Source organism: Excalfactoria chinensis, chromosome 4, assembly GCF_039878825.1.
Source record: "Excalfactoria chinensis isolate bCotChi1 chromosome 4, bCotChi1.hap2, whole genome shotgun sequence".
Classification (NCBI taxonomy): Eukaryota; Metazoa; Chordata; class Aves; order Galliformes; family Phasianidae; genus Excalfactoria; species Excalfactoria chinensis.
In genome coordinates this window covers 31,701,059-31,729,040 of record NC_092828.1, presented here as the reverse complement: position 1 = coordinate 31,729,040, position 27,982 = coordinate 31,701,059, and the positions used below count along the sequence as shown (strand labels likewise).

At 43.1% G+C, this 27,982-nt stretch overlaps 1 protein-coding gene across 2 annotated transcripts; it reads right to left on the bottom strand.

Moving 5' to 3' along the window:
• Nucleotides 1-93: 93 nt before the first annotated feature.
• On the bottom strand, nucleotides 94-27,714 carry MCUB (mitochondrial calcium uniporter dominant negative subunit beta). Of its 2 annotated transcripts, none has more exons than XM_072335787.1 (8): nucleotides 27,523-27,714; nucleotides 8,349-8,424; nucleotides 7,596-7,766; nucleotides 3,727-3,831; nucleotides 3,331-3,491; nucleotides 2,272-2,475; nucleotides 928-1,044; nucleotides 94-289 (listed from the first exon to the last, which is right to left on the bottom strand). In XM_072335787.1, the coding sequence occupies exons 1-8, from the start codon at nucleotides 27,646-27,648 to the stop codon at nucleotides 212-214; spliced, it is 1,038 nt and encodes a 345-aa protein (XP_072191888.1). In that variant the 5' UTR covers nucleotides 27,649-27,714; the 3' UTR covers nucleotides 94-211. The 2 variants fall into 2 exon arrangements, with proteins under 2 accessions (XP_072191888.1, XP_072191889.1); XM_072335788.1 differs by lacking the exon at nucleotides 27,523-27,714 and adding an exon at nucleotides 14,545-14,556 and having other exon boundaries at nucleotides 108-289.
• Between the last annotated feature and the right edge of the window lie 268 nt (nucleotides 27,715-27,982).

The window sequence follows — 27,982 nt, the reverse complement described above, 5'->3', positions numbered from 1 at the left end:
TTTACTACCGTGACTTGACAGATATCTGAAGAACTTTGCTTTTACGAAAGCAAAAAACAAACGTGAAGCCATCAAGTAATCGAAGTCATTTTTATAAATATTTATTGTAACTTTGGAGATCATAGTGGTCAAAAAATATCCAGTTTCTGTAGAGTAATTAAACGTTCCTATCAACTTGGAAAAGGCAATTCTAACACACACCAAAACAAAGTCAGTCCTTGTTAGTAACTTCCTGGATTGGAAGTTTGAGGTGCAGAGCCTGGCGCAAACGCTTCAGAGATTCTTCAGCCTGCAGTGAGAGAGAGAGAGAGTTCATCTCCTGCAGCCCTCCATTTTCCCCCTCTTTCACACATACAGTATTCCTCCTTTCTCAGAAGACATTGGTCGTATTCAAGAAACCAGACTCACCAAATAGAGGATGCTCAACTTTACAGGCCTACTCAGGCTATTCAGTTTCCAGAGAGCAGTGTGTGTATCTCATGCTACTACACCACTTTCCCACACCCTCCCCAACACACAATCCAAAGCATTACTTCCTTGAAATTACCATGCTCTGCCCAGCCCAGCCCCAGAGTTATGCACCCATCACTAAGCACCAACAACCTCAGTGTGTGCTATCAGCGCTGTATGGGCTGAAACCAGGACACGGGGAGGGTGCAGTGCTATGTGTGTGGGGGTAAGCACTGTAGGGCTCAAAACCTAACTTATGTGTTTGAAATTTGACTCACAAAGGTCTCCTTTTGTGATTAACTACTGAAGTAGTCTACACGTTAAAGGCAAACGCCGCATGGTTATTTCAGGTTAACAAGCAATATGCCATTCTGAAACTAAGTACCAAACCCTGAGGTCAGTTTTCCAATAGCTGAGAGTTTATTGAACAAGTCAACCCAGAGGAGACCACCTTATTTCAGGACTGTGTTTAAGTACCTCTGCGAGTTCTTCTTTTAGCTTGTTATATTGTTCCACATTAAAATGCTGGGCTTTGGATTTCTGGTAGAAGTAGTGGAGGAGCTGCCTGTCTTTAGCATCAGGGTAAATGTAGTCCTAGTGAAGAAAGAAAGGCGCATATTTGAGGTTAGTAAGAAAAAAGAGTCCAAGTCAGAGAAATTCAGCCTGTTTCACAATTATTTAGTCCCACAGGCACACACACACACACGAGCACAAACACATACACATGCTGTTAAGAGTCTACACACACAAGCATGTTCTTACCTGTCATAAGGGTCCTTTTAGACACTATAAAAATGATTTCTAGCATGTGTCTAAAGTGATTTTCTATAATAATAAAGACACAGCTTGAGCCTCATGACCGAAGCCACCTGAGTAAATGGACATGACTTCCCAAGGAGTCAGAGAAAGCTCAATTACTGTTTATTCAAAGAGTTACTTGAAGGTCTCAAGCACTCAGGGCAACACAGCTGCTCTGAAAAGACAAGCAGTGATCTGTATAAAGAGATTTACGTGTATCTGGTAACATACAGTAGGAATACGTCAGCATTTCTTAAGAATCAGCAGGAAGGAATAAATTCACATTCAGAGCCAATCGCTCATAAAAACAGAACTGTCTGCCCTCTTCGCAAATAGAACCTGATATCTCATGAGGTCTATGGATCCACCTGTATTATGGAAGGGAGCAGTGGCCACTCCTCTTCCATGTAACTGCTCAGTAAACAAAGAGGTTTTCACTAGAAAAGCTGGACCTTGAGAGTCCAGGCCTTCGGGAGTAAAGTACAGAACTAACATACAACAAAGCAGCATTCTTCAAAACCTCATAGGATTTCAGGACTAGTCAGTATTGTGCAGCTCACTTAGCATCTGGCTGCATTTTTTAATTGCACTTATTTTTTAACGTTATTGTTCAGTGATTTGCTTCCTGGCCACCTGTAAGGCAGTGCTCATGAACTGCTACAGAACTACTAGTTGCTCTCCATTGACAGCAATGAGCCAAGTGCAATTTACTATTCAAGATGACCTACAAGAATGTAAATACTGTGACAGATTTCATTCATCACTTCTAATATCCTGGCTGATGGAGTTTTACAGGTAGTAGTTCTGCTTAGAAGCTGGTCTGTAGTGCAGGTGTAACAATACCTGGCCTGATAACGTAAGGCATTTTTATCTAATCCCATCAGAAATCAGTCTCAACTCCCTCGATCTGATGGCAAGGATACTTAACAAATTACATTTTAATCAGAGTTCAAGCACTAGGATTTTCGGTTTCTGTACTCCTCCTTTACAATACTCCAGACACTTACAAGAGGGGGAAATCACCTGTTTAGTAAGAACAAAGTAGGCATAGAAAGCCATGGCACTCCCATAGGTGATGAAGTACGTGACCGGTTCCATGATGTCCCACGAATAGACCCACCATGTGAGCCATGCCAATGCTCCACCTTGTGTTGACATCAAAGCTAAACCAACCCATAGAAGCCTGGAGGTCTTTGCATCAGCACTGTCCATAATTCTGGCTTTCATCTAGAGCAAAGAAATAAACAGAGGAACTTGTTCAAACAAACATTAGTTGAGGAGCTCATCAGTTGCACTGTGTTCACACCTGCTGGGCTGGATCCTTTCTCAACGCTCTTCTCTTACACACTTACCTTGTGAAGAAAGAAAAGGACTGAAATCCAAGGGCAACCAGACCTCCTGGCTACCGAGCACCAACAGATGCCACTGTTAATTTTCCCTTATCACTGCTTGAGATTTACATCCGATGGATTTCTATTAATCATTAATGGCAGGTATTGTTAATACTGAGGCTGCTCCTCACACATAGCAGATCTAAAGCCAAGAAGTTCACTCACCCCATCAGACTCTTGATTCCTTCCTTCAGGCTGAGTTACCTTAACCTGCCCCAGGTCAACATTTCTAACTTCCTTTCTTAGACTACTGCAACCTTTTGTCCATACAATCTGCCTTGTTGACTTGGTGACACAGGAAACTGTAGCCTAAGCCACACATGATTTTTAAGCACACAGTAGTTTTCTTTCTTTTTTTATTTCTTTTCCCTGTAATAGGTATTCAGAACTCATACAGCAACAGGTGATTAAGTGGGTGCTCAGCCCCAATACCAGCCATGCTAAAGCTTGTTCCTGACAGCCTTCTCCAGATGTTGTGGCTTCTAACCAGGAAACGTGCACCGCAGGAGAGAAGAAGAATTGAACTAAAAGTTATCTGAACTGTATTTGAATTTACTTTCTTTGCATGACAAAGCAGACACTCTATGAATCCACGCTGATCTTTTTCTATCATAGGACTTAATCCTGATATGAGGAAATACTTTTGCACTGAAAGACAAACAACAACAAAAAAACCTTCCTCCCTTCCAACCTGTTCAAGAGGCATCAGCTGTTCTTTCAGGTGGTCCAGTTTCTGTAGCAATTCTCTCTCTTTCTTGATCTGGTGATCTTCTAAATGCAGAGCCACAAACAGTCTGTGAACCAAGGATTTGATGTCTTCCATTTCAGTAGCGTGCTCACTAGTCAGCCTATCTGAAGATAAAGTGTTTATCATTATAAAGCATTTCAAGACTCTACCCCTCATCCTCCTCTCCCCTGACCTACAACCCCAGAAAGCAAGACCACCCAATAGTACAAAATTATTGGAGAAATAGTTAATTAAATAAGAGAGATTTTTTTCTTCAGAGAGGTTCCAATCACCTGAGACTTCTCATGCCTTTCACTAGATTAAGCCAGACACTCAGAGCTATTAAAGCACGGCTCTTACCTTTTACAGGGGTTGACACACTGTATGTTGTGTCGTTGATAACAAGTTTAAAGTCGTTCATCAGTAAGATCTCCATCAAGGTTGCATCAGAGACCTTGCTACCATCTGCAGAACAAGATTTAACATCTAGACAGGTCATTCTAATCATAAAGAATCTTAAACATTAGCTGATCTTTATTAATGTTTAGAAGAGAACTTTGGAAGTGTACTTTTAGTAAATCCTGATGCTAAACATTAAAATCAGTGCAGAGTGTACACTTGAATGCTTTCTCTATCAGCATCATTTGGGTAATCCTTTCAGTTTCATTAGGCTTTACTATTACTTTTACTACTATTTCACTATGTAGTCTCCAGTGCTTTTCTCCAATGATTAGCTTAACTTGGAAATTGGCCTGCTTTGGACAGACTTGCATTTCAAGGGAGAAATAGCATTAAAAGAGCTCAGCCGCACAGGATCTGGCTCTATACAAGCTTAGCAGACTGCCCCTCTGTGTTGCATACATTTCTCAAACTTAATTTCACCATGCTCTTCAGTATCAGCATCTCCATTTGCATTACTTGGATAAAGGACAATATGACTGAAAATCTTAACAATTCACACACACAATCACGGCCTTAGAGCGTGCACGTGAATTTGGAAGTATTTTATTCCCCCAAGCATCTCTCACTCTGACAATAATTAAAGTTCATACAGTTGATCATAAAGAAAGAGATTGCAGGCATTTCTCAAAAGAGACTTCCTAAATCCCTGCTCATGAGAATGTTCCTATGAATCAAAAGGAAGGTGTATCTGAGTAAGCCTTCAGAAAACCAGGCTTGGGGGCTTATTTTTAAGAGTTTCTGTGGATATAAAATCAGGCCTGTGAATACAAAATCAGTTAGAAGTATAATGATATTGTCTCCACTACAAGCAGGCTTGCATTTTCTTGTTATGACTGTGACTAGAGTTGACCAATTGTAAGTGGAGGGTAGAAGAAAAAAGTCCTGCATTAAAAAGGCCATAATAGCAGGAACATGACCCTACCAGCACCAAAGAGAACAAGCCAAGAAAAAATATATTGTTCACACCTATTTGCAGTGACTTAAAACTGCAGACAAGGAAACAACTGAAATCTCCTATAAAGAAAGCTGTTGCAAAGTTTTCTTCTTGCTTTTATACTTCTTCCCTTCATTCCCTCTCTACCATTTTCTGTTGCAGAGGTCCCTTCCTGCGTGCCAAGAGGAAACACTGCAGGGACATGAAGGGTCCAAGAGCCAGCAAGAAGCCACTCCACAATAGCTGTTTGATCTGGGCTTCATTCCCTGCACATACAGAGGGTGTCTTTGCCTGCCTCTGCAAAGGGATGCGCAGTAGCAGGAAACAGAAGCTTCATTCTTGAGCAGAACTGATCGGACTACTCACCTCACGTAGGTAGGCAAGTAAAGCTGAAAGGATTTCAATTCAGAATTTGAAATGTTAACGTGCCCATCCACCAGTTTCTTCCCTTTTCTCTTTGTATAAAGTAGTGTAATAGAACATCAAGCGTTATTTGCATGTCAATCGAGGTGACATTCATAAAATGACATTTAAGCAAAAAGTGCTTCAAAAAGAAGTGCCAGATGGGTTCTTTGTTCTGGATCTGATGCACTGCAGATTTATTGACCTGTTCAAACCTTTCATTAGCTGAAAAGTTGGAAAGTTGTTTTGTTTTAGAAAATTCCATGCAGGCTTTCAGAAAAGGTTTACTTTTCCTCCTATGCTTAAGCACAGATACTCAAAGGTGAACAAAGGACCGCTTTTTGTCTATAGGCATTTTGACAGACTAAATCTACTGAAAATGAAAGTGAGTCATCAAATAGAGCACTAACACTTTCAATTAAGGCTGTGTTTCATTTAATGGCTAAATGACACTGAAAAGTATCCGCATTAAATGAAACCTTCATCATTTTTCATTAATAATACATGCTTAAATTCAACTCACAATACATGACCAAAAGTTTCTTTTTACAGTATCAGTTTCCTAATAAATTAATCATCTAAGCTGTTCTCTATCCTTACAATTGCCAGGCACTTGAGAATGCAGAGTAGAGAACTGAGATGATTTTAATCCGAACAGACAACATTTTAATTCCAAAGTTGGCATTTTAAAGAGATGACACTAGGTGAAAAGAGCCCAGATTTCTTTACAGCTCGAAACCTGGTGTTCACCTACACTGAAAATGCTAGATTCTAGGTTTCTCACAGTAATCATCTTGTGCTTCACAAAAGTCTACAAAAGTTTGCCCTGAAGCAGAATGAGTACTTAAAGCTTTTGCAGACCTAACATGGAAGAATGGGGCTCAGCAGTCACTCACAGATACTTAATTCATGAGTGCTTTTGCAGAGATGGCAATACTGAGAACGTTCTTGATTAGCCTTATCAATCCCATGAAGGAACCATTCTTACTGTGAACTTCCATGTTAAAGGAAAGCTACTAGCAATGATCATTTGCCACAGTGCTATCTGAAAATATAGGAGAATCCTACAAAATTGTCTTTTCTAGAGATGCTTCTACTTTCGCTGTCCAGTAGGCACAGTATTCAAAAAGAATAGCACAAGACCAACCATCCAGGAAAATCAACTCACACAATTTCTTGCATACAGGAAGCTCATGCATATTGTGACCCACAAAGATCATGTCTTCATCACTCTAGAGAACATAAATACACTGCTTCACATGATGGTTCCCTGTTGTGCTACATGCATTCTCATAGACAACCAAGGCAGTTTCGCCAGGAACTCTGGCTTCCCAGCCTTCTAGAAGCATTAATCTGTTTCTAGATTCTTTAAAAGTTCCTGCAGCTCCCCTTAGTATCATCCATGAAGAGAGGGAACATAATGAATGCATTTAGTTATAAACCTTTGGACCAACATTACCAAACTTCATATGTTCTTCTATGCGTTACTTGAACAAAAATAGATCTTTTTATAGGAATATATCTTCTATGTTTGGGTTTTTTGTTTAAGTGTCATGTTGGGAGCGGGTGTGAGGAAACAGATGCTTTTAAGTTAAAGGATTGCACACCTACAACAGAAGAACCATTTGCATTCACCAAGAATGACGGAAACCCTCATTCAAGTATCCATTTTGCCCATTTCAGACAAGGGTGCTACAACCCAATTCTATGTTTGTGATCAAGTTCTTGTTGTAGCAGGGCAGGGCTCACAAGACTTTTCAGAACTGCTGTTTAAGAAGCTACAAAGCTTTGACAAAATACAAACCAGACTGTCTTAAAATCACCTGAATGATCAGGACAGTGGGATAACCAACACACTACAAGGAAAAAGACCACATCAGTGCTAATACATTTTCCTTTCAACCCAAAGCTGATTAATGAAACCTCTCCAGAATTTCAGAAAGCTGCCCTTTATCACTGCATGCTTTTTCTATCTGCTTAGCTCCCAATATGTTTTCCACATGAATTCATATTTGCATTAAGGCAAGCATTCTTCCAGCTTCAGAGAACACAGAACAACTGGCAGACATCACATTCCAGAACCAGACTGGTTGCTTCTCAGAATGCTCAGAGAGGACAAGGATGCAAAGAGATGAAGAAAACCAGAAGAGAGATATTTATTCAAAAACAGCATTACAAAGAGAAGCTATTTGAAAGAGATAACAGAGGAATCTACTGGAAAAGTTACAACAGTATGTCCAAATCTGCGCTTTACATCAGCTCAAAAGGACACAGATACTGAACGAGAAACACCAATAAACCTCAGAAGCATTAATCTCAACAGGAACAAAGCAAAATCTAATGCAGATTTTAAATCATGCTTCAGAGGGAAATTACAGACGGTCTGAACAGGAATTAATTCATTCTGAAGACAGACAGAAATGTAAGATACCTGTTGCAAAGACTTCTGCTCTCATAATTCCTTTATCTTCTCTCTGTACATCTTGCAGAAACGCTCCCACTGTGGCTACCACTGGCTTAACAGCAAACTGGCAGCGTTCTCTTCTTGTAGGCAATGTCAGAGTTATTACGGGAAGACCATGTTTGTAATTAATAGTTACTTCTGGAAAAAGAACAACAACAAAAAAATTGAGAGTTGAAAAGCCGTAGTGTAAGTTGCAGCTTAAATTAAAGGTGTTTTTTAAAGCACAGGATAAATAAAGATCAACTCATGGTACATATCTTTAATGAATACAGCGCTATATCTTCTGGGACACGCTGCCTAATGGCAGCCTAAAGCTCCTCACAAGGAGTGGAGGGGCAGTGCTGAGCTCTGCTCTCTGGTGACAATGACAGGGCCCGAGGGAACAGCATGGAGCTTTGTCAGGGGAAGGTAAGGGCTGCCTAGTACAGTGGTCATGGCACCAGGCTGCCAAGAGTTCAAGAAGCATTTGGACAATGCTCCCAGTCAAAGGGTTTGACTTTTGGGTGGCTAGGTGTGGAGCCAGAACTGGACTCAACAATCTCTGTGGGTCTCTTCCAACTCAGGGTATTTCATGCTTTTGATTCTATGCATGTGACACACAAACGAACTTGATCTCGCAGCAGAAGCTGCATCACTCAGCTGAGTTAGGTGCTGGCCAGCCTGCTCTCAGCTGACAGCAACATGCCTCCTGCTCACAGAGACAACAGCAGGCAGCCTTACCGTCAGAGGGCACCAGCGTGCTGTAGGAGGCTCCTTCCCGGCGTGCCCAGGTCCCATTGTGCCTCCAGAGCTGTACCTGCAGCACAGACATGGGAGATCATTTCAGCAAGGTGAGGATACAAGACAGACTGTCATAGTCAGCACCAGCTATGGGGATCTATTTCTGTACCATATGACAGGCAAGAGATGCTTCTGAAAAAGCACCTTCCTTACCAGCTCTTATCTAAAAGGCAGAACCATCTTTCTGGAAAGCATAAATGCTGTCAACGGTATAAGGGACCTATAATTAAACTTTTTGTACAGCAGGTTTAAATAACTCAGAGAAAAAAGGGAAGGAAAGAAAGGGGAAAAAATAAAGCAGAGTTCCTGAAGTGCTTCATGCAAATCTCTCTCCACATTGTGGTGCCTGAAGGCACAGGAGCTCTGCAACACACAGCTTGAAACGAGCCCCAAAAGTACATGCATTGCTTCACTGCAGTCTCACTGCTGAATCACAAACAGAACATACTCAGTTGTACCAAATAAAACAAGAGCCAGTGCAGCCTGATGGCACTCTTTGCTTCATCACATGCTGCTAACCACAGATTAAGCACTGGCATTCAGGGCATTAAAAAACAACACTAACAAGGCAGCTTGGCAAAGCTTGCCAGACACAAAGCATCCCCTCTCCAACAGCTGCCAGCACACCGGGGAGAGGTGACCAGGACTGGTTGTTTTCCAGAAAAGGTTTGGATGTAACACAGCACAGCATCCTGAAGGCCAAAGCATTTTGGAACCTGCAAGCCAAAGCACTGTGAGAAAGCAGGGAAGGCAAGGTGCAAAGGAAGGAGGCCTCCACCCTCACCTGCCCATCATCCTCATGGGATTTATTAGTTTGTAAAGAATCTCAGGCTCTACTATTTCAACAGGAATATCTCAAGATGAACACAGAATTTATCTGTAAGAAATAAATCTATTGTATGTATGTACTGTGTGATTCAAAGGCACCGACTCCTCCCTGGGCTTCTGCCTGAAACAAGCAGTGCTCAGGATTTAAAGATAAAAATAAATCAAACTGGGAACATCCAACACTGAGAAATTTGTACATCATAAACTTCAGGCACCAGAGGCAGTCAGAAACCTACACAAACAGCAGAACACCTAAACATGACAGCATGATTAAATACACAAGTGGGAGCACTCCCAGAAAGACAAAAAGCCAACAGCACACACTGTGACTTGCTCATGACCTCACCTGAGCAAAAGGCTTTCCCTGTAACAGAGCACATTTGTACACACCTACCAGACCCCACCTACAGGAGGCAATTACACACACACACACACACACACACACACACACACACTTAGAAACATGCTGGAGGAAACAACATTCAAAATGTGATGAATGTCCTGAAACACACAGAACTGCCCATGAGTGATCTTAACAGTCTCCCTTACAACTGTAAATACTTGTTACTTGTTTGTTCTAATAGGTATTTTAAAAAAACACAGTGCAATATAGTATAAGTGAGTTCCCAGTAACAAGCTCTTCCTATGCAAGAATAACTGGGAAGTGTGAGGATCTGACTGATCCATCCCTGCGCATGTCCAGGTTTGAACCTCATGTTTCAGTGAAGCCATTAAGCCCTGACTTTGTCCCCTAGAGCAAAACCACCCCTTCTCAAGCAGTCTGGCACTGCTGCTGCCCTGCCACTGGCACAGAAATGAAGGCAGCTACCACCACAGCTGGAAAGGAAGGCTTGAGCAGGGCATGGAAAGACCAGAATAGCAATATCAGCTTCATGTTTTAAGATAAATAAATAAACTCTAAGGAAAACAAAAACACACCACCTACCTACATAGCATTTTCTAGCAGCATCTGTTCTGACAAGCAATCTTTTAGGGTGTTGTCTGATTGCTGCTGCAAACTGAAGCTCAAATTTACGTGCGATCAGTTTGATACGAAAGCCGGCACCATCTTTTTGTTTAACAGCAAAGATAGCATGCTGCTCCCACAGCTGCCCACTCAGCTGCACTCCCCGGTGCAGGGCTTGCTGTGCCCTTGTGGTCCCAGCAGCACCTCAGCAAAGCTCATCTGTCCTTCTAGTGTCACACAACGTCAGTAAAGATAAACTCAGGAGTGGCCTTTACAAAATAGTACAATGCTGCAGTCTCCCATATCCTCATTTCCTTGTAACAGTAACAAACTGAAATAGAAAAACACACTGTAATGCAATATGCCACTAAGCATCAGCTTTTTGCCCTTATTTTAAATACGCCACAGTAAAACATGGTAACTAAAAGGCATCTTGCAGCAAGCTTTCCAACAGGCATACTGCAGAAAACCACTGACGTGTACCATTTTTAAACTAGTATGATTTTTGGTTGTTTTTGTTTGTTTGCTTGGGTTTTGTGTTGTTTTGCATTGTTTTTTTTGCCTTGAATCTGCAATAAACACAGCCAGTCCTCTGCATGTGGATGATGTCCACTTCAGTCTGATTCTCTAAGAAAAGCAAACCCAGCAATCAACTAATTACAGAATAATGAGCTGCAGTGTGAGAGTCAACTATCCCCAGACATTTCAGAAAGGCTGAAAACTAAGGGAAACAAAGAAACACCCAGTGTTTCCTCTTATTATTTTAGCAAATCTTCTTCCCTTTCTACCAAGGAAGAAGATCTAGAAGTCTTTTTGCATCCAAGGTATCAGAAATCTTCCATCTTCATCCAGGTTCAGTCAAGTCTAGCAGTTCAAACGGCGCTGTCCTTCCCAATCTACCCCCTCTTCGGAATGGAAGAAAGGATACAACACCTAGAAGTAAGCTTGCAAACCCAAGAAAGCTAAGATTTGGATAGAGGGATTATAGCATGGAGAATGTGCTTGTGTTTTATCAAAAGCAAAAGCAAGCCTACCCTGAGAGCAGTGCCATCTGCTCCCTAACAACACGCAGTGAAAAGAACGGTCTGTCAGCACAGACGGGACTTTTCAGTTCTCCAACTAAACACATCTTGTTCTTGTCCTGCATTTTTCTTGATAGAAATCCCAGCCCAGGAAATGCTGCAGTATTTAACTTTAAGGATAACAAGAGAGATTTTGTTTTAAAAAAATACACTTATAATACATCCCATTAGATAAGAAAATGGACTAGCTGAATCTTTTCCTACAAAGGTCCAAGAAAGTGCACATCTTAATGCGTACAGCTGCTTTCATATCTCTCAAAAACATGTTTCTATTCATCTCCAGGGGAAATAGTAATTCTTCAAATTGCCAGTCAGGAAAAATCTTGTTTATAGTGCAGAGATAACAGAAGATAAATAACGGGGGGATGCAAAGTCAGATTAATACACTTGCAGCTTTACCACAGTTTTAGCCAAGTCCTGTTTTCTTCTTAAAGCACTTCTCAGATTGAAAGCATTGGGCAGGTTGCAGCTTGTGGGAAAGAAAGGCATTATGCAGAAAACAGAACTGCTCGTCAGCACTTCCATTTAAAACACACTCCTCTACTTAGAATATGACTAGCCAGACCCATGTCCCAGACCATAAAAAGCAGGGGTATCTTAATAAACCTAAAAGAGGCACTTCACAACGTGTATGAGTATTGTTTTCTGAGGTTTTTCTTTATTTTAATGATGCCTTAAGGCAGTTGAAGCTTGGCTGAGCAAGAGTAAAGGTCTTGGGAAATCAGATTGACGCCAGGCTTAAAATTAGTACCTGGCAGAGGTAAGAAGGTCAGTGAGAACCACCAGCAACAGAGGAGCTCCCAGGAATGGCTCACACCTGATTTTCATGAAGTTTGCTTGCAGGTAATGCACTGCCAATCAGCTCTGCCAAGCATGCCATGGGAGAGAAATAGCTGCTGAGAAAGAAAGGAAAGCTGACAGCTAAACAGCATCACTGTTCCTGCTTCACCACCTCTCCAGCAAGTGTTCATCTCATCTCCACTGTGACACAACCAGTTCCTGCCTACAGAGTAGGTACTTTACCTGATGTCCACATCTGTCTCCTTGGGCCCACGGAAGTACTGCTACAGAACAGATACAGCTTCTCTGGCAGAAGATTATCGTCAAATGCTCTAACAGTGACTGGAACTACTGGAACTATGGAAATATTACTGAAAAGAATCCTAAAATAAGGGGGCAAGAAAGCAATGCCATGGAGCATGGCTTCTGCATTTGGCTCAGGTGAGGAGAAGGCTTCCTCCAGTAGGTTGAGTTTGTTTACACTTTGGAGAGATAGGAGATAGGAGAATAAAATAAGGAAGCTAATCTTTAGGAAAGCAATCAGTGCTGGGGCTGACACTCATGGAAATCTTCATCAGTGACACTGACAGTGGGGTTGAGTGCACCCTCAGCAAGTCTGGTGATGATACCAAGCCGTGGGGTGCAGTCAACACACCAGAGGGATGGGATGCCTTCCAGAGGGATCTAGAGAGGCTTGAGCAGTGCGCCCAGGTGAACTTCATGAGGTTCAACAAATCCAAATGCAAGATCTTGCTCTTGGGTCAAGGCAACCCTCACTACCAATACAAGCTGGGGGATGAAAGGATTGGGCACCACCCTTCTGATAAAGACCTGGGGGTAATGGTAGGCAGTGAGCTGGACATGAGCCAGCAATGTGCTCTCACAGCCCAGAAAACCAATCATATTCTGGACTGCATCAAAAGAAGTGTGGCCAGCAAGTCAAGGGAGGTGATCGGATTCTGTGAATATTTTTTTTCATTCTCTCAAGAGTCCTTGCAGCTTCTTTAAATAGGATTTAGATGTGGCCACCACATATTTCCATGCTCCCTGTGCCTCACAGGACATTTGCATCCTTTGCTCCCAGATGGATCACCTTGTTTTTCTTGACCTATAATAATTACGATTTTTGAACATATTCAAGTGACACTACCATATTCCTGAGATGTAGAGATTACACCTCTACATTTTACCAGTAATTGTATTTTGCTCTACAGGCTTATGATGCTCAAACAACAGTGGGTAGGAGTATCTTACACAGCCTCCTACATCACATGGCATCACTGAATTCACAGTTAATTTTGTACCATCACTTCTCTGACATCTTATTTATGAATAAGACACGTATAATTTAGTAAGTATTACTAACCATTATAATGGTAGCTCCATTAGGCCCTAACTGACTCCTCTCCTGGGTTTGTGAATCATTAAGATTTAAAATGGACTATGCTGTCTTTTGCATGGACTCCTTTTTAAAAAGAAGACAAATTTTCAAGTGAGTTTTACAAGAAGAATTTGCTCCAAGAAGATAAATCACAGATGAAATGCAGTAGAGATAATAGCAAAAGGTTTCATACAGCACAGGCATAATCCATGATCAGAAGAAACTGCCTATTTTCTTCTCCTCTTGGTCAAGCTACCCTGTCATTTCCTACCTTCATTTTATTGTGCATGATTACCTGCTTCCTCACAAAACTGCCTACCAGGCAGACTCCAGCCTTTGTCAAATGGTGATGGCTGAATTTCTTTCCTTTCTGTTTTGAAATCCTAAGCTGTCAGCTGCAGGCAGATTCCAGGCAATCAGTAAGCAGCATTTTAAAAACATTGCTTGCTTTTTGTTTTGTAATTAGGGCATTCATACTGCCATACATGTAACACTCATGTGTAGGCAAAGTGGAGTCAGAAGTTTCCAAGAAAACCATTTGCTGCCTTTCAAGGACTCAGAGTCTATTTCTTCCATGGAAAGACAGGCAACATCAAATGCCTTACCTTCCCTTGGCCTAAACTAGACAGCCCTGAAAGCTATGTGGAGTGTGCTCCTAACTCTACCCAACTGTAGACTGTGCTCCTAACACTGTCCAATTCCTAATTCACTGCAAAACTTTCTTCTGGTTAGGAACAGGAACATCATTTTGGGTTAATCTACTTCTGTTTTACTAACACTGTTCATTTGTCAGCCTTGCAATCAGCCCCAGGATGCATTCCAGCAACCCACAGCAAGAAGAGGACTTTGTGTTGCCTCAGGTGCCAAGCTGAAGCTATGGAGCTGCCAGTCTATGCCAGTCAGGCAGAGGCTGAATCCCAGTAGGAAGCCCCAGTGTTACTCCTTGCTCCTTCCTGCTAGATTTCCAGTAGCTTTACACAGGAGTTTATTAGTTGAGAATCATAATAAGCACTATTAAGAGATAACATGAGATACCCAAAAACAAAAATGTTCATTCATACCAGACAAGAAGACATTCACATTGGGGGAGAGACCTACCATGTATCCCAGTGCCCACCCAAGCCCACCTGGCCAGCGTGGTCAGCCAGTAACAAACAATCTGGCAAGCAGAAGAAAATGAGCTCAGCGCAGAATCACAAAGATTTCTGCTTGCCATCTGCTCTGTTTCTCCAGCATGCTGTTGCAATGAGTAAAATAGACAGTCTTTCTTGCTGTCTATGAGATTAAAAAACAGGAATAATGGCTAATAAGGCTTTCCTTATTTCATAAATTAAACAACAAAAGTTTCCCTCCCTGTAAACAGCCACCAGAAGGAAGGCAGGAGCAGATGGATTTAAATGCTCAGCGTTGCCTCTGCCCAGCCAGCAGGGAGCCAGTGAGGTGCATATGCATAGGAACACAGCTCTTCCTCCCTTCCCAGGCCACCAGCAACCAGTGTGAAGCCTTCTCAAATGGCCCAGAATCACATGCTTGGGCTCAAGACAGCTCCTTGGAGCAGCACCTTTCTGACAGAGGGTGCACAGTGTACATATCCCACTGCAAATCTCTCAGCTTTTGCAGTAAGGTGAAATACTGCCATACGTTATTGCACAGAAGTCAAATGACAGTTCTCCTCTGCTAGAAATAGCTCTTCATCATTCTTTGTATCTTTGAATACACACTACGCCAGGACATTTAATGTGGGCTTTGCAAAGTCTGGCAGCTTGATGTCTTTGTCACGCAGTAGTTCTGTTTTGTCTCACAACTGTCACTGCAATAATCATATGTACCAAAGATACTCAGCAATTTATCTTTCGAAGATCCACTTTCACAGCCTTCAGTTAATTTATAAAAGGCAGAAAAGAGCTGCAGCAAGAGGAAGTGATGAGCAGAGCACAGGGAGTTAGCTCAGCACCCAGCTCCCCTCCTGTGGCTGCACAGACGAGGCCCATTCCTTTGCCTGACACTGGGTTTTCCTTCCCAGTGAGTTGATGAAGTACAGCTAAAAGAGCAGGCTGTCCAGTAAACTCTAGAACCAAGCTGACTGTGACACTGCCATCAAGGTGAGCAGAGGGTGGGGATATTGCCAGGCTTGTAAATGCACATTTGCCTTCAGGCACCCAGCACTGCGTGCTGCAAGTCTTTCACAACAGATTTGAATAACGCTGACTGTGACTAATGTCACAAGATGAAGCCAGACTCAATACATTGATGTGGTCACCCTAAAAGGACTTTTCATTCTAAATATTTATTGGATTGCTGTCTAGCATAGCTCCATGTCCACCCAGTAATGAAATCCCACCCTCTCCTTGGGAAAAGTGTTTAATAGCCAAGAGCATTTTACTATCGAGGAGTCACACATGGGATATCCAAAGTCTCCTCACTTCCCCCTTACCCCAACCACATGCACAGTTCCTTTTATGCTCTTACTTCTCACGGTTGTTGATTTATGAACCTCTGTCGTTACTGCCTAGGCCCAGTTACGTGTATTTAACCCTTACATTTTTTCCCTAATAAATTAATCTCTACTGCTTTTAACCACTGATCCTGCTTGTGAGTTCTCTTCAATAATCAGTACTTCAATTTGAAGTAATAGGAAGCCTGAAGACAAACACATCACTTCTCTCACTACACTACACTAACACCGCAGCTCAAACACCAGTAACCTGCTTTTCCAGTAGCTCTCACCAAATGTTCAGAGTGTTCTGTACCAGGAACTGGACCCTAACTGTCTCTGCTCAAGAAGCAGGTCCCTTTGCAGCCATATCCCAGAGAAACACGATCCCTACATGGTTTATTACCTCAGGATACTGAGGGGTGAAGAAAAATGAGACACAGCCTGCTGTGGGTAAATAATTAACTATCAGAACAATGCCAACTTAATTCCCAGCTTGCTTCTCCTCTCCTATGCTTCAGCACAACACTTTGATGTCTGAATTTGGTAGCACAACATACCCACTAGTGCAGGCTGGAAGCAAACAGCTCCTACTAGCAGACTACATTCTTTAAAACTATTTGGAGAAGACAAAAGGGGTCCATTTCCAGCTATGGATTAAGTGTTCTCTGGTTGGTTATAGACAAGCTGTTGGCCAAATCAGGTCCCTGTGGCTATGGGCAAAGGTCAGCAGAAGGCAGCCCTGAATACTGGTACCTCCCAACCCTGGTGCTGCTTGCTCCAGAGAGTGGCCTTCTCTCCCCTGTTGCTAATGTGCAGCAAGACCCCATAGTTACACTGCTTCTATCAGAATAATTGCTTTGGTTTTGTTTTTTAAATGAGAATTTCACAATCTGCTATTTCATCAGAGCAATGCCAGGATGGCCCCACAGCAGACACCTCCAGGTTCACAGCAAGCTGCGGATCTCCTCACTGCAACAGCTGTTCAAGCACTGTATTCCTTGGATGGCATGAGATTCACTCTCCAGGCACCTTATTAGCATGAATAAATTTACTCCAGCACTGGTAGCAAAACAGGCCATTGCGTTGCATGTGGCAGCAGGTGATGCTCCATTTCTTTTTCCTTCAAAGCTCAAAAGCAGTACTAATACCAGCTGCTTGGACTTCACCAACTCTAGGGCTTTGACTGGAAAATCGCTGCCATAGGAAATGCAGGTCACCAGCAACATGCCACACTTCTTACAGGAACGGAGCAACTGGGACCGACTCACACCACCTGCTGCCCTGCTGTGATGAAGACCAGCACTAGAGGGGAACAACCTTCCTCACAAACTCGTAGCATGAGAATTCTTGTTAATACTTTTATAACTCAGGAGAGCTTTCCTGGAGTGCAAAAGATCATCTGACTTTTTCAAGGATGGCTTACCAACAGTCTAGCAAACGAGCAAAAATGTTTCTAATTAGCAACAAAAGAGTCATGTTTGCAAAGTGTCATTCTGGAAGAAAATACAGGGGAAAGAACATTTGCAGACTCTGACACCAGCATATTTTGCTGCAATGTGTTTTTGCTGTCTGCCAGTTCCACAAGGGAGGATCTGATATGAGTTAATGAATGCACTGAAAATCTCTTTGCTTACTTGCTCTGTGGGCATGAAAGGCACAAAGAGATCCACCAGTCTCTGTGCTTGTTTTCTCCATGTCTGTATTCTGCATGAAATGAAAATAACACTATTTAAGTTCAGTTAAGAATCTGCCTTCTCCCACATCTACATGTTGCATCTGAAGTCTCTGAATCAATCTGCCAAATGCTCATATTTAAGCGGAGGCATTAATTAATGCTACAAAACAATTATTTAATCTAAATGGGATATCCTGAACATCTCTGCATTTGTAAGGAGATAAAAAGGCCACAGAGTACATGTCACATTGAGCAAAGTGCACCGAGCCAGTAACAACACAAACTACTCACTAAATATTGATAGTTTGAGATAAACACCAAAGTCCAGCAGCTCTGTTTCCACCATTTCCTTTGAATAAGCACCTCTGTTCAACATTTCCCTTTCTCTGCACACGTGCTGCTGAGGCTCAACCATAGTTTCTAGAACTCACACATGAGATTTTCCTACTGGCTTCCCCTGGAACAGTGTGCTGTTCTGACAGCTGACCCTGACCCTCTGAAGACTGGAAAAGGTGCTCTGTATTTCCCTTAAAGCTCAAGTCCTTGAGTCAAGGGATGACACAGAGGTCCCCCTCACCACCACAGAGCTTCCTCCAAAACCCAGGAACTACTAGGAAAACCACAAAGGCCAACATCAGTACCTAAGGGCATGAATTCCAAATGCTGCACAGCATCCAAAATTATTAGCACATGAATGATCAACGTCAGTCTTTTTATTCAAGATTGTTCATAACTTCTGATAGCATCTATCTTATTATGTTATTGCATGCAGCTACCTGCAGCATTACAGTTAGGAATATTCATAACTTGCACAAAAGCTTTTTTAACACATAAAGAGAGCTACGAACTACTGATGGCTAATGCCAAGGGAGACCAGACGTTCTGTAATGGTTTGTGGTGAAGTGCAGGCTTGTAAGATCAGCCCTCCAACAAGCCCCAAATGTATTTGTATTTGAAAGGCAACAAAACCACATTTTTCACCAGCTGGTGCAGGGAGTCCCTGAAGACAGTTGCATCCCTGCTCACCAGAGGAGTGACTGCCATTGCAGAAGGCAAGGCAACCGCCACACAAGGGAGCTTTAAGAAGTGCTGAAGAATGGCACTACTGTAATGGCTTGCCCAGACCAAAGTCCTATCAGAATGTGGTCTATAACAGATTATTCTCGCTTTATGCTTTCTCTGTCATAAGGGTAGCTTGGGGTCAGTACTCTCAAGAGCACACATGGCACAACAGCTGCAATTCACTTTCACGAGGCCCAGGCTCTTTTAATTGATCCAGGTCAGTCACTTACCTTTCTACAGTCGCTTACGGCACTACAAGACTGAACCTGAAACTGCAGAGTCCTGGGCCACAGTGCTTCAAACACACCCAGTTTTATTACACCAGAAAGACTGATTACAAATGCTGAGCATGTGCCCTTGGCTTCTGGCTAAAGATTGCAGACCTAAATATGAAATACACTTTCATATCTTACAGCATGTCAGACTTTATGGCTTCAGATACAGACTGCTCTTGTTTTACATGACAATAAAGAACATCAGAGCATACTCTCACAACTAAGAGATTACAATGAGAAAAAAGTGATGCGAATCTCATTGCAAAAATCTTAAGTGTCTGCATATTAAAGTGAGGCTAGCTCCAGCTTTGGAGGAAAAGGAAGAAAAAGACAACACCTGCTTCACAATAAACTGCTTTTGCTTGAAGGCCATTGCAGCTAGCTAAGAAACTGTACCAGCTGGATTGACTGCAAGAAAAAGATGCTGCCGTGGTACCAATGCCTGGCAGGAATCCTTTGAGATTCTTATTAGACTGCTCTTGGTTTTGAGAAGTATAAGTGAAGCTGTGAATCATTCTGCAGCAGGCCATAGAATCATAGAATCATAGAATTACCCAGGTTGGAAAAGACCCTGAAGATCATCAAATCCAACCGCAGCCTAACCAGTACCCTATCTCTAAAAACCCTCTGCTAAATCATATCCCTGAGTACCACATCTCCCAAATCAAAGCCCCCCAGGATCCAGCCATTCTGAACCTCTCCAGTTCCTTGTGCTGCACGTTTAGTGAGCTTTATGCTTTGAGATACTGAAGTGAGAACACTACAGCTTCCAAGAGTTTTCCAAATCAACAAGAATTACACTGCCAAAATGTATGCCACGAGCATAAGCATCGTGACAGCTGAATAGTTTGCAAGTCATTTTGAAAGCAGCCTTTGAGAAAGCATGAAGAAGAATCCAGGATACAGCCGGCAGCATACACAGTTAAACAAGAATGTGTGAACTAAAACAAAACTCCTATAAAGCACAGGTTCCATGTAGGATTTAACAGGGTTTGGTTACCGCACATGAATTTCCTCACAAAAGAGCTCCTATTCTTTACTGTTTTTCCTGTTTGAACACGTAGTGAAGTGAAACCAGCGGCAGCCAGAAGAGAGGCTCTTCACCCTCCCCTCTGGTATCAGAAGAAAACAGATGGCTCAAGATCACAAGTTGCTGTGCCTCAATCCCCTCCCAACTCAGACCCAGATGATTTCCTGCTTTTCATTACCAATATTAGCACAACGTTGCTCTAAGAACCCACTATTATTGACATTGCATTTTTTATGACAGGTGTGTTTCTTCCACCAGGCTTCTATTTTTCTAATTGCTTTCATTTTACTGTCTGCAAACTCCTCTTTCAACTTCTTTTGTTCTCAAAGGCATGGCAGAGATAGGACCTGCAGAAAAGGAAAATGAGCTACCCCATAGTTAAAATCACGTTTGCCATCTTCTCAAACATTTTTAGATACTCTAATGCATCTTCTTATACTGTGATTAATTTAAGACTTGTCTGTTTGCTATTCACCTGCACAGTGCAGGCTAGCCCAAACCTCTGCCTTACTCCCAAAGAATCACTTCAGCATGCAGCCTGTGGCCCACCCCTGCAACAAAAGGACACAACCAACTCCCCCTCTGCCCCATAGCTGCAGCCCTCAGAGACACTGCAGCCCTCAGAGACACCCCTGCTGCAAGGACAGGTTTATCCCAACTGTGGGAGAGGCAGAATGTGGAGCATGGGGGCCACAGAGGGCCCTAGGAGGTGCTCAGGGGCTATTTAAACCTATTGGTAAAGGCGAGGGGAAGGTTTTACTAAATAAAGAAGTAAACAGAAGTCTGTCTTTCCACAGATTGCACTATGGAATATGGCATTGCTCTGCTGAGGGGCTGGTTTAAAAAGCAAGTAAAGAACCATCAAGAGATAGTCTGCAAGAGAAGGTAGGAGAATGAGACAGCCCCTAGGAAAAAAAAACTAATATAGAAAACTTGAACAAAGCCACAACAACATTGTCCTGTGAATGCTACAGCATAAGGATGTCAGCCCAACAGGTGACTGCACCCTCCATGGAGAACATTTGTCTTTTGCAAAGCAGAGCGCTGCCCAAACCGATTTCCTCATGATGTATTATATTTGATTTGCAAAGAAGAGCAATGTAATCTCTCCTCTGCTCAGGCAAATACATTAGACACTTAAAAACGCTTTTGTGATCTCTAAATCAACCTCATAGTCTCTTTCTCTACAGTTAAGCAATAACAGAGAGAAAGCAGGAAGATGAAACTGTTACCTGCATTGCAGAGCAATGAAACATTTCATACAAGACATAATACCTCCTCTCCATCCAACTAGAATGTGAAGGCTGAAGTAATTTTGATCTAAAACGACCAGAGCGCACGTGACAAGATAATTGCTTCAAAACTGCTTACCCGAAACTGAGAAAAAAAAGGAAGTTAAAAACTTGTCTGTGTATAATGTATTCAATTTTTCCGTCCTTTTGAAGATGCACCGTCTGCTCACTGTGATAAGTGCAGCTTCTAAAGTGCAAGTTTCCTGCTTTCGCAATGAACATTTCTTTTTTCATCTGAGGGAGCACTATACATTCCCTCCCCAGCAGCGGGAGGTTGTGCACCACCACACCAGCACAAAGCTCACTGTTTACCCACATGCTGCCTGCTGACACCTGACATGGCTGTGCATAGCATGAAATCACTCCCAGTCAGCCAGGCGTGGATGAAGAATTGGTTTACGGACCAAAAAGAAAAGATACAATATTAACAGGCAAGTGGTCAATCGATGTTCATTTTTTATTTCTATTCTCTTTTTCAGCTACTGTGTTATAGCAGATAAAGCCACTCTAATATAAGAGATTTACTTTACAAGTGATGAACTCGACCTTCAGAGTCTAAATCCACACTTCCCCAACTCTTGAGGATCGTGGACATCATGTCATGCATTCCCTGTGAGCCAGCTATCCTCACAGTGAGCAGACCACAGCTTCCTCATCTACTCAATCAGCCACAAATGGCACACATTAGCACATTTAAAGAGCAAGTCGATTCCCCCACACTGCAGGAGTTAAGGAGCAGCCATTCTGGCAGACACAAAACACTATGTGGATGACATGCAAAATACCTGCACCTTCAGGTGCAGCGTCAAGATGATCCAGGGCGCGTGAGTCAGACAAGGATGGAAAAAGTCATAACAAGTAACTGGCAGGCCTGGGAGCTGCCCTCTGCTCAGCCTCCCTGTTCCAGTTCAGAGAACAAACGGCTTAATTGTTTGCTGGGCTCATCGCTTTAGCTTAGGACACTGAGCTTGGGAGAGAGCCTGTCTCTTCATTTCATCTTTCAGAAAAAGAAAAAGGAAACATCAGCCCAGATGTCACCTAACATGACAGCTGGTGTTAGATGCATCTGTAACAGAAGCACCTCATAGTCAACACTGAATTGCAGCAAGGCCCAGAAGTGGCTGCAGAACACCTCCGAGCTCAGAAGAACTTACTGTCTTCTCACCTGGCTGCAGTAACTGCGCTGCCAACCAGCAACGCCAATGAGAAATTCATCTTTGCTGCCAACTTGCAAGCCTGCTTCCAGGGTGGAAAAGACCCTGGAGAAATCAACTCCGACTCTTGCAAATCCATTAATTTTCCTTTAGCTCATTCCCCTTCATGAGGAGGAAGGTGGTGGTAAGAAAAAATAAATCAGGATTTTAATGTTTAATTAGATGATGAGAACAGGCATACTGCTTGCTTTCTCTCCAGTGCCAAAAGTCTTACAGGAAGGACTTCAGCAGGTGAAATCTTTACCACAAAAACATAAACCAAAACAACCAAACAAAAGAAACATCAATCCTTTGCATTCTTCTCCCGCCTCTTCAGACATAAGTTATTATGGGTTTAAATGTTTTACCTTTAAGCTTCAAAACAAGATTATAACACATAAAAAGAACACCAAAAGAAGAAAAATAAGCATTATTAGAAGAGACTAACACACACTACGTTTGTAAATAGTACTAAGTATTAGTGCTCAAGCAGTGATTTGTGGTAAATCTTCAGAGCATCCGAGGCATTTGCAGAGCAATTTTCTCAGACATTCTCTAGAGGTTTAGTATTAATCATTCTTTTTACAGGTTCAGAGCATTGGAAGGCACAGAGCCTGACTGGGATGTTCCTCATCCCATGAGGCATAAGAATGTACTCACACTTACAGCACTGTTGGATTATCACAGCAACACTCAAAATGAAATTGCAGCATCTTTTCCTGTTACCTCCTGTAATGACAGCAAGCCTCGTACAGGTACCACCTCATGGCATGACTCCTCCTATCCCCATTTTAAACTTAAAATAACAACCCACCCAAAACATAATAACAAACACTGTCAGAAGGGTTACCAACAGTTAAGTACCTACATATGAACTTCCCTTTTCAGAAGCACATCCTATTACTTTGCTATCATGTGAGGACATGCTTCACAACTCATGGTAAAATACTGAACAGCTAGAGCATGCATAGAAGTGCTAAGGATGATGAATTTCCATGATACAGACACCTATCTCCAGTACATACCTCCTATATATCTATATCCCACATTTCTCTCCAAAAATCACATTTATCAGAGCAAATGTAGCTATCTCCCAGCTGCTAGACATGCAAAGAATAAGAGCAGAAAGCATCCAGCAGCCATCCCCAGTACCATTCTGTTTGTCTGCTATAGATGCAGTATCCAAAGGCAATGAAATGAACTTGCTGAAATAGGCATACTTCCTGCAGTAGATGACAAGAATGTTTTCAATGACCTGCTGAAGACATTTGTAAGTTAATATACTTAAGAGTGAATAGCACTTCCACAGGGGTATGCATGGTGTTGCTGACATCCTCCAGTAAAAATACAAGTTTTCTGAATTAGAAAACAAGGTTTGGATCATTAAGCAAACTCCTGTTGTAAGAAACAGAAGAAGAGGGGGAAGCTCACCCAGCATTCACAAATTATTTCCAGCTCTCAACTTCAATTATACCTCAAAGGACCCACGTAGGCTGCAAATACAGAGCAGGGACAAAGCATGTTTAAGTGGAATACTCAGCAGCCCAAGACACTCAGTGATAACCCACTTCTGTAGCTGCTGTGATGTCCTGCAGTTGCTACTTTGGTAGAGTATCTTGGAAGGGGGCAAAAGTTAAAACATAACAGGGAAAAAAACAACATTTTAAATGATCCTGTGGCTATCCGGACACATCTAGCTTGATAATCCCTAGAATGTCTAAAACCAAAGGATAAACTGGAAATAAGTAAAAGCAGTACGGAACTCTGGAAGAAAACAAGAGTAACTAGACGTCATTAACAAGGACAAAAAGTTAGGGGCAGCCTGAAGCATGGTGTAGCCATCAGCTTGTCAGCTGAGAGCATTAAAAGAAACATTTTTGACAGATATGGATGACATGGGGAAGGACAAAACCAAAAATACTCACTGCCCTGCTTTCTGCTGGTAACCAAACCCAGCGGTTCCCCAACTGGCTGCAATTTGCAACCAGGAAAATTCCTTTCCTCAGCAACAAGCATACATCATTTCCTGAAACGGAAAGAAAACAAAAACACTTTGCCAGGCATATTTGCAAACCCATCTTGCAGCTTACACACAACCTTTATTGTGTAGATACTCAATTTAAGAGAATCCCACAAATAGAAGTGGGACACTGTCTGAATTAATGATGTTGAACAGAACTAATGCTTTGTAAAAAACAGTTTTCCCTTTCAGTTCCTTCTTTACTCTCTCAATACAAGCCAGACCCCTTGCAGGAGACACTGTCATCACACCAGCAACTCCACACAGCACACAGTTAGTTTTGCTAAAGGGGACTGTGCAACTGCAAGGGAACCTGGTTTTAAAGAGCTACAAGAAACAGCGTAACTCAGGGTTTGATTCCAACAGCAGCTGCAATCTCTAGTGCTGCAGGCAGCCTCTTGCAGATCTCCGCTGCACAAACTAAACTGGGAATCTCATGTATATGAATGGCTGTAAAAAGCAAATCCATTTCAGTTTCTACGCAGTGCCAAACCTGGTATTTAACCAGACTAAAATACATAGATATATATATATAAATAAATCAACCCTATAAGTGTTTTCTAACTCAGACTGTTTCTGAACAGCCAAGGAAAAAAACGGCAGTTTTCAGCTCAATTGTTTGTTAACACATCTGTTGTCCATCACAATACAGGAAGAGGAACTCTTCCTCACAAAGAGCAGCAGAAGCAGAACATTTCTCTGAGCACAGAGTTAAGACGTACAAGGCAAGAGGAAATGAAATAGCTGGCAGCCCTGAAGTTTCAGCACAAACCAAATAGCTGTGGCATTACAAATCTGGGACTCCAGCAAAGTGAACCATATCCTTCTGGGAATAAAATTCTGGGCAGCAATAGTAAGGCCTGCCCAAAAAAACACAACATGCTTCATTTCGCCTGAAAACTGTGTGTTTAAGTAAATGCTGAACACTTCTCAGAACAAAGAAGTCATGTTATATCAATCAACTCCTATAACTAAAAAGCCAAGCTAATAAATGATTTCTATAAACATTATGCTGAAAGCAGAGTGGCCTTAATCAGAGCCATCAAAGAAGGTGAGGAGTTTGTCTAACAACTGAGCTGAAAAGCTGACAGTTGAGGATCCTGCCATTCATTGCTGCAATCGCTGCTTTCACAGAAAAATTCCATCAAAAACTACGCATTCCAAGGTGGCTGTTTTACTTTGGGTTAGTTTATTTATTGGTAGAAAGCACAGCATATGAATAGATGCTGTGCTTACACATCTCCTCACACACACAGTGCCCAGGCACCTCCATAGTATGTGACAACCCGACGTAGCAGCCAAAACATCACCTCCAGCTTTGCCAGTGGAAGCCCACGGTCAGTGCCACAGAAGGCGTGTGGGGCACGCTGATCTCTATCACAGCTTGCAGCATGAAAGCAAGCTGGAGAACGCGGCACCAGTACTCAACAAGGGTAAGTGTGATCAGTGATGAGCTCTGCCCTAATGAACTGCCCATGAGCACTCCATCCTTCCTTTCCTTAGCTGCAACAAAACTCCTTCCATGCCTGTGACCACAACAGAGTAGCCAGCAGCACACAGCAGCAAACAGAACTACCCAAAACCTTCAAATAAAGGGGGAAACACCATCAGAGAGCCATGCCAGTATTTAACTTGTGAGATGAACATAATCTGATGCTTTGCTCAACTCTGAAATCTAAAGAGCTGAACAGCTACAGTAATATGTTTCACTACTTGAAATTACACCGACAGGCCATTAACTTCACTTTTACAATAACAAACATGTTAACTGCCTGAGCTGCTCACAGAGGCACATTTACAAATCTGAAAGGTGTCCAAAGATGAACGCTGGAAGAGGAAAATCAGAAAGCAAGCCTCATGTTGTCATGCTAATGGCTCTGTAAAAAAGTTAGAACTCTTAACTGCACATATAAAAAGCTCTTCCCGTTAACTTACTCCAAACACTTCCACTTTGTCCTCAAAAGAATCCCTCTTCTTAAACTAGAAAGTGTAAGAATTTCACTCCTGAAATTTGTCACCGTCATTTTCCTTCCCACTGGGTGACAGAGCAGATCGTTCTCCTGCTCATTTCTTCTTCTCCTCCTCCTCTTCTTTTTGCAGCATCTTCCAGAACCTTCATCAGTTTTCAGTCTCATTTCAGACCCATAAAAAAGCTCAAAGCTTGCCTGCAAAGCTGCACCCTGCAGAAGTCAGAAGTGATAAACTGAACACGCAGCATTAGAGCGTGCTGAATGGCAGTGTAAATGCTCACTGCAAGAGGCAACGTATTCTTAGCACTCCACATTTAAACCTTAAGAGATGAAGGTGGCTAAGCCAATATTTATTTTAATTCCCTTCTTGTGTCCTTCTAACACAGCCGTGACAAAGCTGAGAAAGCTTCTCAGATTAACAGAGTAGGGCCAAACTAATACTAGCAGATTCTGCAGGTGGCTCTCTGAGCGCACTGTGTGCAGCAATCCTTGTCAAGTCACACACATGGTGGTGCTGGGTGTCTCTGAGTGGCCATGACACCCATGCAGGCCACACAGCTCTGCTCAGCGCTTCCTTCTGCCTGTCACCTCCCAGCCCAGGTATTCCTTCGGGCAGAGGACAGCATCACAGAAACACTACCAAGAGCACATGGCATTTCTGCTGTTAAAAAATGGTCATCAGGGACTGCGGCGCGCCCTTTCCCAGTAGGCAACCACAGGGCCTGCTAGTGCCCTGCCCGGCGACCTGGGAGCATCCCTCAAGCTGCAGCTCCAGCTGCAGCACGGGCCAAGCACAACGCAAGCCCCAAACGCTGCATACAACGAAGTTCCGCAGCGATACTTGAGGAAAAGTTTCAGTTGTTTTCTTTTTTGCTTCCACTTCTGTTTCCTATCAGAGTGCCGTCACTCCCCTACCACGCCCCGTGCCTGAAGAACCCGCTGCTGGGCCAGCGGGCGAAGGCGACAGCCGCGGCGGTCGTGGCGGAGCAGCCGCTGCCTGACACCGACGCGGGCGCTCCCGGGAGGCCCCACCAGCGGCTCGCTCGGTCCTTCCCGGGGCTGCCGCCCCGCCGTCCTCCGCCGGCGGCTGAACTTCCCCGAGAGGCGCCCCGCCGCACTCACCTGAGGCTCCAAGAGGGGCGGGCGACCATCCCGTCTGCCCCGCTCCGCCCGGCCGCCCACCAGCAGCCGGAGCCGCCCGTCGCCCGGCGACAGACTCCGCACCGCCCGCCCCAGTCCCGCCAGCATCGCCCCAGACCTCCTCCTCCTCCGGGCTCGGCTCGGGGCGGGCGTGGGCGAGCCAGAACGGAGGGCGTTTCCTCCGGCAGTGTGTGCGGGGCTGTTCTTTCCCGCCCGCCGTCCGCCTGGCGGTGCGATCCTCGGGGCGCCGTCCGCCGGCTGCTCGGCACTGAAAACGGATTTCAATAGCTGCCTTTAATAAACAGAGTGAAGAAAAATCCTGGTTTTCTCATACCTGAACGCCTGCTGCTTATACAGCTGATAAATCATAACCCTTTGTCTCGCACTAGGTGATTTACTAGCCAAATTGCCCGGCGTGAAGGAACCCGATCATTATCAACCT

Excerpts from the sequence above, each read along its gene's own strand:
- MCUB (XM_072335787.1), bottom strand. The coding sequence starts at position 27,648 with ATGCTGGCGGGACTGGGGCGGGCGGTGCGGAGTCTGTCGCCGGGCGAC. Across the intron at positions 2,476-3,330 it reads AGCTGATGCCTCTTGAACAG|ATGAAAGCCAGAATTATGGA; the intron begins GTTGGAAGGGAG and ends TCTTTGCTCTAG. Across the intron at positions 1,045-2,271 it reads ACTTTGTTCTTACTAAACAG|GACTACATTTACCCTGATGC; the intron begins GTGATTTCCCCC and ends TTTCTTCACTAG.